This window comes from Chrysochloris asiatica, unplaced genomic scaffold (genome assembly GCF_000296735.1).
Source record: "Chrysochloris asiatica unplaced genomic scaffold, ChrAsi1.0 scaffold00042, whole genome shotgun sequence".
Lineage (NCBI taxonomy): Eukaryota > Metazoa > Chordata > Mammalia > Afrosoricida > Chrysochloridae > Chrysochloris > Chrysochloris asiatica.
The window spans coordinates 14544200-14554933 of record NW_006408560.1 but is presented as its reverse complement, the minus strand read 5'-3'; the positions used below and the strand labels follow the sequence as shown (position 1 = coordinate 14554933).

The 10734-nt window shown below is 38.3% G+C and overlaps 1 protein-coding gene across 2 annotated transcripts in view; it reads left to right on the top strand.

Annotated features, from left to right (window-relative positions):
• Positions 1–10734, top strand: part of GON4L (gon-4-like (C. elegans)) — a 168209-nt gene that overhangs the window by 72035 nt on the left and 85440 nt on the right. For both annotated transcript variants that reach the window (XM_006861565.1, XM_006861566.1), the window contains exons 6-7: positions 6539–6589; positions 6907–7002. In XM_006861565.1, coding sequence (XP_006861627.1) covers positions 6539–6589; positions 6907–7002 — 147 coding nt within the window. The remainder of the gene's footprint in view (positions 1–6538; positions 6590–6906; positions 7003–10734) is intronic.

Below are 10734 nucleotides of genomic sequence, written 5' to 3'. Positions count from 1 at the left end.
GATCAACTAAGCAGCGGTCAATAAATCAAATGATGTACAGCATTAGACAAATCTGCTGCACGAGACCTTTTTAGAGTGTTGAAGAGCAAAGATATCAGCTTGAAGACCAAGGTGCACCTGACTCAAGCCATGGTATTTTCGATAACCTTGTATGCATGCGAAAGCTGGACAGTGAATAAGGAAGACCGTAGAAGAATTGATGGTTTTGAGTTATGGTGTTGGAGGAGAATATTGAAAGTGCCTTGGGCTGCCAAAAGAACCAACAGATCTGTGTTGGAAGAAGTGCAGCCAGGAGTGCTCCTTGGAGGCCAGGATCGCCAAACTTCATCTTTCATACTTCGAACACATTGTCAGGAGGGCCCATTTGCTGGAGAAGGATATCATGTTTGGTTAGGTGGAGGGCTAGAGAAAACAAGGAAGATCCCCAGCGAGATGGATTGACAAAATGGCAGCATCAGTGGGCTCTAGCGTGGCAACAATAGAGAGGTTGGCCCAGGATTGGGCAGTGCTTTGTTCTGCTCTGCGTAAGGTCGCTGTGAGTCGGTACCGATTCGGTGGCACTTAACAAAGACAACAACAACAGAATAAGCTATAAACATTGGACAGCTTACTGTGCCAAACCCACTAGCTGTTCTCAGAAACCTACCATATGCAGGGTCACTGTGAGTTAAAACCAATTCAGTGACACACAACAACAACAACAGGTTGTAAAAGACAAATAGAGACAAAAGGTTATAAAAATTTACTTTTATTTCAATTGATGAAGTAATTGCTATTAGAAGTGCTTGATAGATAACCTTTTAGAATTGTTGAAACCAATTAGTGAGATCAGTTTTTTATTCCAGTTATTGTATATGTTGGCAAACTGTTTAGGGTACATTCCAGAGACCAGTTGCATCGAAACCACTTGGTATGTGGTCATTCAGAAGTGCTTATTAAAAATGCAAATTTCTGGGTGCACTTCAGATCCCTAGGAAGGATCTGTACAGTAGGGCTAGAAAATAAGCATTGTTGAATGCACAACAGGTCAGTCTTTTGTACACTAACGTATAAGAAAAACTTGAAGTTTCTGTAGTATTTTAATACAGCAAGTTCTTTTATGCTTGCAGCCATTCTGATTCCTTCTTTATAAGTAAGCACTTGTCAAGTTTGTGTTACTTTCTGTGACCAGGCTCATTGTCGGTTAGAGGAAGTCTATTCTTTCTCTGGTAGTAAAGAAGAATTTGCCTTTGTTGTTATTGCTGCCCAGTTGAGTTGGTTCCAACTCATACTCATTGAGCCCATTACTACTGAGTCAGTTTTGAACTATAGTGATATTATAAGACTGAATAGAACTGCTTTATATGTTTCCAAGACTGTAATCTTTATGGAAGCAGCACACCACATCTTTCTCCAGTGGAATGTCTGGTGGGTTTAAACTTCCAACCTTTCTGGTTAGCCGCCCGGTGCTTAACCACTATACCATGACCCAAACACATATTGCAGTTTCTGTTTGCCCCAATTCTACTGCTTGGGAACCTATAGATTATGTCTTTTTCCTCTTCCCTATGACCTTTCTTATATTGTTGCTGTTGTTGCTAGGTGTCGTCAAATCAGTTCCAACTGATAGCGACCTTATGCACAACAGAATGAAACACTACCTGGTTCTGCTCCATCCTCACAATCATTGTAAAGCTTTGAGCCCATTGCTACTGCCACTGTGTCATTCTTTCTCTTTGTAAGTCTCCCTCTTTTTCACTGACTGTGCACTTTATCAAGTCTGATGTCTTTCTTGAGAGACTGGTCCTTCCTGATAATATGTCCAAAGTATGAGAGACAAATTCTCACCAGCCTGGCTTCTAAGGAGCACTCTGGCTGTACTTCTTCCTACACAGATTTGTTTGTTCTTCTGGCAGTCCATAGTACTTTTAATATTCTTTTCCAACACCATGAGTCAAATGTGTCAATTTTTCTATTGTCTTCTTGATTCAATATTCAACCTTCTCATGCACATGAGACTAATGGAAATACCATGACTTGGATCAGGCACACGTTAGTCCTCTTTAAACACTTTAAAAAGGTCTTGTGCAATGATGCAATACATCATTTGATTTCTTGACTGTTCCTTCCATGAGTATTGATAGTTGTTGTTAAGTGCCATTGAGTCGGTTCTGACCCATAGCGACCCTTTATAGGGTTTCTGAGGAGCAGCTGGTGAACTTGAATCACCGACCTTGCAGTTCCAATGACTTTGCAGTCTGGCGTGTTAACCGACAGCACCACACCAGGACTCTTGAGTATTGATAGTGGATATAAGCAAATGAAGTCTGACAACTTCAGTCTTTTATCTATTTATAATGATGTTATTTTTGATAAGTGTTGAGAATTTTTGTTTTCTTAGCATTGATGTACAAGTCATTCTAAAGCTATTGTCTTTGATCTTCATCAGTATTTTAAGTTCTCTTCAGCAAGTTGTATTGCATGTTGTTAATGAGTTTTCCCCCAGTCCTGATTCCGTGTTCTTCTCCAGTTTCTTGAATTATTTGCTCAGTATGCAGATTGAATAAGTATAGTGAAATGATACAACCCTAGTGCATACTTTTTTTTTTTTAATTGTGAATTGAGAGACAATTGACATGGGGGAACATCAGTTTTACAATCATAGTATCATTGAATGATTACAGTCTCCGTGCATCATCATTCAACAGTATTTGTTTTCATTCCCTCTGTCTTTTGTTTATTTATTTCTTTTAATTGGGTGAGAAATACTCAGGAATATATAATCATTTAAACAGCCAAAGTACACATTCTGCAATCCAGTCTCCTGTCTGCCAGCACCCAGCCCTTCTCTTTCCATGAGTCTAGAGGCCTCAGCTGCTCTCTCTCTCCATGTTCTCATCTCTGCCTCCATCTTTGGTGTCGCTGCTTCTCTGGATAAGGTCACACATTCCACTCATGTTCTTCTCCCTTGATGATCCTAGGGTCCTCTGTTCCGGGACTGTAAGATTAACTACTCCCCCATTTTTGTTACAAAACTTCCATCTTTACAGTTGACAGTCGCAAGTAGTCATGATAACAATTACTCACTATTGAATCATGAGAATCTTAGCCCCATCTGCTTTCACCAGACCCGTCTAGAGAAGATGAAAACTATTCAGTGGGGACTCTACCTTCTCCCATGCATTCTTAAACTTCCTCTTGAAAACTTGTAAGCCAATCACTTCGTGCCTTTATTGCCCTCCCATTTTAGGTATCCATTGTCTAAGTTCCCCATCCCTATCTACCCTGTATATAGAGGGGCTAGGATTGATACTTGATGTGAAGACTCCTTCCCTCTCAGTTGGTATTTTGAGTTACTGCATAAATACGTATAGGTCAAGTTCATCAAATTGTAGCAAACTACAGTTATTTTCTTTATCAAAAATTTTTTTTTTAAATATCTTCCTCTAGTCGAGTTTTGATCATCAAGCCATTAAAGCTAGGTCAAATGGGCACTATCTACAAGTTTGGGCGTTCTTGTGCGTCTCCTCTTACTTCATATCAGCTGGACACTTTGCTGTCAGCTCTAGCCCTCCATAGCTATGTCCTTGTCCATGGACTCAGGAGTCCACAGGTCTCATCACACTTTAGACCAACCAGTCCTTCCTCTTTTGTCTCTCCTCTCAAGGTCAACGGGAGTCTATGGAACGTGGTTGAGCTCAGCCCATGTCTCCATTGCTGCCTTTCCCCCTCTTCCTCTCACCAGTATACCAACGTGGTCGCCAGCAAGCTTACATGCCTGTTCCTGTGTTCCCTTTGAGTTTCAGTTTTAGAGTGGGGTTTGTCCTGAAGGGACTTGATTGCTTGCCTTGATGGCTTCATGGCAAACAACTTGCTTGTTCTTGTAGTAGCCAGTCAGACTGCCATTTTTGTTTTGGGTTTTTCTGGCTAGTCTTTCTTTCAAGAAGTATCTTCTGTTGCTCTAGCTGTCCAAGGCTAGTCTGCTTGCCCTTTCAAGTGGGAATGTCCCACCTCAGAAGGTTTTGGATGGGACTCAGGATTCCACCTAAGGTCCTATACACTACAAAGGTTCCACAGGAAGCCTATTTCACTGGGCAATTTCTAGAACCCCTTTTAGGTATTCCAATCAGTTATAGGCTGAAGACAGGCTTACAAGCTTTCTATAATTATGTTTCCTGATATTCTTTTTTATCCCACTCAAGTGCACAACTTTTTAAATTTTAAACCATTCAGTGTCCTCTTGTTCTGTTTGAATAATTGCTTCTTGGTCTATGTACAGGTTCCTCATGAGCACAATTAAGTATTCTGGAATACCCATTCTCTACAATGTTGTCTGTCGTTTGTCATTTTTCTTGTATTCTCTTCTTTCAGTCAGGATCCACTTGATGTCAGCAGTGATATCCCTCGTTCCATGTACTCATCTGAATCTGGCTTTAACCTGTGGCTGTTCCATGTCAGTGTTCTATTGCAATAATTTTTGAGTTATCTTTAGCTAAATTTTTATAGCATGTTAGATTAATGATGTTGTCTGACTATTTCCACATTCCATTGGCTCACATTTTTAATTGACATAAATACGGATCTCTTAAAATTAGTTTTTCCAGTAGCTGCCCTCCAGATTTCTTGGCATAGATGAGTGAGCATCTCCTGTGCTGTCTCAATATGTTGGAAGATTTCAATTTATATTTTTTCAATTCCGAGAGCATTGTTCTTTGCCAATGCCTTCATTGCAGCTTGTACTTCTTCCTTCAGTACCATTGACTCTTGATCATATGCTAGCTCTCGAAATGGTTGAATATCAATCATTTATTTTTTGGTACAGTGGCTCTGTATATCCCTAACATCTTTTTCTGATGCCTTCTGCATCATTCAATATTTTGCCCATAGAATCCTTCAATATTATAAATTGATACTTGAAATTTTTTTTCAGTTCTCTCAACTTGAGTAAAACTGAGTATGTTCTTCTATATTGGAATACAGCTGTTATGTCTTTTCATAATCTTTTTTATCTTGTTAAATGTCTCCACATTTTTTACTGTCCTTCGTGTAGTACGACTTTGAGTAAGTAATCTTAGCAATCTGGTCCTTTCCATTACCTTTGAAAAAATGCTCAAAGTGATGTCTGCTACTCTAAATGTGTTTTAACTTGTGTGGATTAATGTTACTTTTATCTCCTCTGTGTTCCATATTTCTGTTAATGCAGCCTAAGATTACACTGACTTTTTTTGTCATTCACATCACAATTTGTCTAGTTGGCAAATTCTTTTTACGTGAAGTGAAATCTTACCTTTCTCTAGGATATAATCACAAATGTGGTAGTAATGATGAAAACAGCCGTGAGACAGACGTTCTACAAACTCTACATAAATATAGACTATAATTAACATTTTGTTGATACAGAGGAAAAAACAAACAAGAAACCAAGGATATCCAAATCAGACCCTAGATTATGTTTACCAATTGTGAATATGGATATAGAAGAATTGGGCAACCCAGCACCGGGCAGTGTTTCATTGAGTCACTATGAGTCAGTACTGATTCGATAGCACCTAACACCACCACTCCCACCAACAAGATTGTAGTTTACATGAGAGAACAAGATTCAGTGTTCAAGTCTGGGTTTACTCATATTTAATATACTTACTTGCTCTAAGACTTCTGAATTTTGGCTTACTTTCATGGTGGGTTTGCAATAGGGAAACTGATTGGTTCAGAAGTAGAGATGGGTAGGAGTGTGGACCTGAATCACTTCATTCCTTTTGTCTGATAGTGGGCTTAGCTCCACAGAGCTAGATTATGTGGCTAAATAATGTCAGGGTTAAGGAGATGGAGAACCTAAGGCTCTTTATGGAGATGGAAAATAGTGGCCAGTTACATTTGGTTCATAGGATGATTTTGGTTGGTTCACAGTAAAATTTTCCTAACTCTATTATGAAAAATTTCAAACACTCAGAAAAGTTGAAAGAATATTACAATGAATACAGATTCCATCTAGATTAAACATTTGTTACATTTTGCCATATTTACTCTGTATCTTTTTGTATCTATTTTTACCCTGTACTACTTGAAAATAAGTTGTTGACAATATGGCATTTCATCCTAAATCTTTCCATAAGAGTTGTTTATAACTGGCTTTGTGGAGGCATACTTGTGTGGGTTTATGTCATTGATTTTAAAAAACATACTGATACTATAACCTATAATATCTTAGGTTTGTATAAGTTTATGGCTCACAGATGGTTTTCATGTCCATTATTCCATGATACCCAACAGCTATTCTGTAAAGTAGGCAAGACAGACATTGCTTTCTCCTTGTGTAGACGACAGCAGCCTTACCAGGTTCAAGGCAGAAAAGTCTAACAACAGAAATAGGTTCTTCTCTCATTTTCTTTCATCAAGCCCTGAGAAAAATTTGCAAGGATACCATCAGGGATAATCAGCACTCCTAGGATCAATCCTGTTATGTTTTAGATAGATGACTGTATATGACAGTGAAGAGGGAAAAAAATGAAAAACTAGTTCAGCTATAAACCTAATTCTTTATATTCTTTATTGGTAGGTAATTCCAACATGGAACATTTCACCTATTAAGAAGGCCAATGAAATTAAGGTACACTTGGAAGTATATTTCTTATTCTTTTCCCAGAAAGACTTACCATTTTTGAAACATAAGCATTTTCTTTGTTAACTTTATTTTTGACCTATCTTTTTGTTTTGTTTCCAGCTTGAATGTTTTCCATTCCATTACTCTTAGGTGTGCCTCTCATTCCAGGAAACTTTAGTCCCTACCTCATTTCTACTTGTTTCTAGCTACTCATTTTGCTCTTAGAAACTTTTTTCCATGCCCTTTTTTCTACCCCTATTTTCTCAGATATATATGATTTGTATTTCTGACTCGTCCATTTCTTTCTAATTGTATTTTTGTAGCCTCCTCAGTTTGTGGATATCCACCTTGAAGAAGATGATTCCTCAGATGAAGAATACCATCCAGATGATGATGAAGAAGATGAGACTGCTGAAGAGGTGAGTTATTACCCATGTGTTAAAGGGTAATATAGGAAAAATTTAACTTGATAAGGTGGACTGTACTTTGCTTTCTTAAAAGTGTGTCTGTCACCCACTCTATAGAAAAGAATGGAACCCAGTTTTGTTTACTGTTCTTTTCTTTGCACAAATCAATGACTGAGGTGGTTTTCTGCTCTTCACATTTCCTTAAGTTTTGTAACTTCTTATATAGCAATACAGAAATGTACAAGAATAAAAATGTACTTTTAAACAAATATTATAAAGCAAATTCTCATAAAATTAATCCTTAATTTTATGGATTAAATACTTAATCAGATAACTACCATCCTGAATTTGGTAGTCATTTTCTTGCTTTTCTTTATAATTTTACCACTTATACATACATTCCTGGTAAAACTATAAAGAAGAGCAGGAAAATGACTACCAAACTCAAGATGGTAGTTATCTCCACCACTTGTCTGTCAGTTTGTCATACTGTGGTAGCTTGTGAGTTGCTGTGATTCTGGAAGTTATGCACAGGTATTTTAAATACCAGCAGGGTCACCCATGGTGGAGAAGTTTCACATGAGCTTCCAGACGAAGACAGACTAGGAAGGAGAGACAAACTACTTCCGAATATTTAGTCACTGAAAATCTTATGAATAGCAGAGAAACACTGTCAGATATAGTGCCAGAAACTGAGCCCCTCAGCTTGGAAGGCACTCAAAATACAACTGGGGAAGAGCTGCTTCCTCAAAGTAGAGTTGACCTTGATGACGTTAATGGAGTAAAGGCCGCGGAACCTTCATCTGCTGATGATGCACAACTCAAAATGAAGAGAAATAGCTATAAACATCCATTGATAATTGGAGCATGGAATGTGCAAAGTATAAATCTAGGAAAATTATAAATTGTCTAAAATGAAAAGGAATGCATAAACATTGATATCTTAGGCATTACTAAGTTGAAGTGGACTGGTATTGGCCATTTTGAATCTGACAACCACATGGTTTACTATGCTGGGAATGACAAATTGAGAGGACTGGTGTTCCATTTATTGTCAAAAAGAACATATCCAGATCAGTCATGAGGTACAGTGCTGTCTGTGATAGGGTAATATACATGCGCCTATTGGGAAGACCAGTAAATACCACTATTATTCAAATTTACACACCAACCACTAAAGCCAGTGAGGATTACATAGAAGAAGTCTATCAACTTCTTCAATCTGAAATTGATCAAACATGCAATCAAGATGTATTGATCATTACTGGTGATTGGAATGAAAAGGTTGGGAGCAAAGAGGGGAAGGATCATTGGTTGGAAAATATGGCCTTGGTGATAGAAATGATGCTGGAGATCGCATGATAGAATTCTGCAAAACCAATGATTTATTCATTTCACATACTGTTTTTAGACAGCATAAGAGATGATTATACACATGGACCTCATCAGATGGAATACATAGAAATCAAATTGACTGCATCTGTGGAAAGAGACAATGGAAAAGCTCCATATCATTAGCCTAAACAAGGCCAGGGGCAGATTGTGGAACCAGACCATCAATTTTCACACTGAAGCTGAAGAAAATGAAAACAAGTCCATGAGAGCCAAAATATGACCTTGAGTGTATCCCACCTGAATTTAGAGATCATCTGAAGAACATATTTGATACATCAAACACTAAAGACTGAAGAGCAGAAGAGTTGTAGGATGACATTAAGAATATCATGCAGGAAGAAAGCAAAAAGTCATTAAGAAGACAAGAAAGAAGGAAAAGATCAAAATGGATATCCGAATAGACACTGAAAATTGCTCTCCAGCATAGAGATGTTAAAGCAAGTGGAAGAAATGAGGAGATCCAAGAGCTGAACAGAAATTTTCAAAGGTCAGCTTGAGAAGATAAAGCCAAATATTACAACAAAATGTGCAAAGATCTGAAGTCAGAAAACCAAAAAGGAAGAGCACGCTCAGCATTTCTCAAGCTGGGAGAAGTGAAGAAAAAATTCAAGCCTCGATTTTCATTATTGAAAGATTCTCTGGGCAAATTATTGAATGATGCAGAAAGCATCAAGAGAAGATGTAAGGAATACACAGAGTCACTGTACCAAAAGGAAATGGTTGATGTTCAAACGTTTCAAGAGGTAGAATATTGTCAAGAACCAGTGGTCCTGAAGGAAGAAGTCCAAGGTGCACTGATGGAATTGGCAAAGAACAAGGCACCAGGAAATGATTGAATAAAAGTTGAAGTCTTTCAAGAATGTGAGGCGGCACTGAAGGCACTCACTCATCTATGCCAAGAAATTTGGAAGACAACTATCTGACCGACTGATTGGAAGAGATCTGTATTTGTGCCCATTCCAAAGGTAGGTGAGCCAGTGGAATGCGAAAACCATTGAACAGTATCTTTGATACCCCATGAGAGTAAAGTTTTACTAAAGGTAATACAGAAACAGCTACAAGCATACATTGACAGCTTCCAGAGGTTCAAGCTGGATTCAGGAGAGGCTGTAGAATGAGGGATATCATTGCTGACATCAGATGGACTTGCCTGAAAGTAGGGAATACCAGAAAGATGTTTACCTGTGCTTTACTGACTATGCAAAGGCTTTCGATTGTGTGATTTATGACAAGTTATGGACAACATTGCAACGTATGAGTATTCTGGAACCCGTAATTGTCTTAATGAGGAATCTGTACATAGATCAAGAAGCAGTTGTTCGAACAGAACATGGGAACACTAAATGGTTTAAAATTAGTAAAGGTGTGCAACAAGGTTGTATTCTTTCACTATACTTATTCAACCTGTATGCTGAGCAAATAATCCGAGAAGCTGGGTTATATGAAGAAAAACGTGGCATCAGGATTGGAGAAAGACTCATTAACAACCTGTGATATGCAGATGATACAACCTTGCTTACAGAAAGTGAAGAGGACTTAAAATACTTCCTGATGAAGATCGAAGACCACAGTCTTTGGTATGGATTGCATCTCAATGTAAAGAAAACAAAAATCCTCACCACTGGACCAATAAACAACATGCTTATCAACGGAGAAAAGATTGAAGTTGTCAAGGACTTCGTTCTTCTTGGATCAGCTATCAACACTCACTGAAGCAGCAGTCAAGAAATCAAATGATATATTACATCAGGCAGAATGCTGCACAAGACAGTTTTAAAGTGTTGAAGAGAAAGATTTCAGCTTGAGGACTAAGGTACGCCTGACCCAATCTATGGTGCTTTCAGTAATCTCATATACATGTGAAAGCTGGACAGTGAATAAGAAAGACTGTAGAAGAATTGATGCTCTTGAGTTATGGTGTTGGAGGAGAATATTGAAAGTACCATGGGCTGCCAAAAGAACAAACAGATCTGTGTTGGAACAAATGCAGCCAGAGTGCCAAACTTCATCTCTCATACTTTAGACATATTGTCAAGAGGGACTAGCCACTAGAGAAGGATATCATGTTGGGTAAGGTGGAGGGTCAGAGTCAATGAGGAAGATCCCCAGCAAGATGGATTGGCGAAATGGCAGCATCAATGTGCTGAAGTGTGGCAACAATTGTGAGATTGGCCCAGGACTGGGTAGTGTTTTGTTCTGTTGTGCATAGGGTTGGTATAAGTTGGTATTGACTTGATGGCACCCACCTAACAACAACAACAACAATACGTAGTTTCCTAAACATTATAATGTAATTTTTACTGTTTCCAAAACTTATATGAATGGATTTGCTGTACACACAAACACACA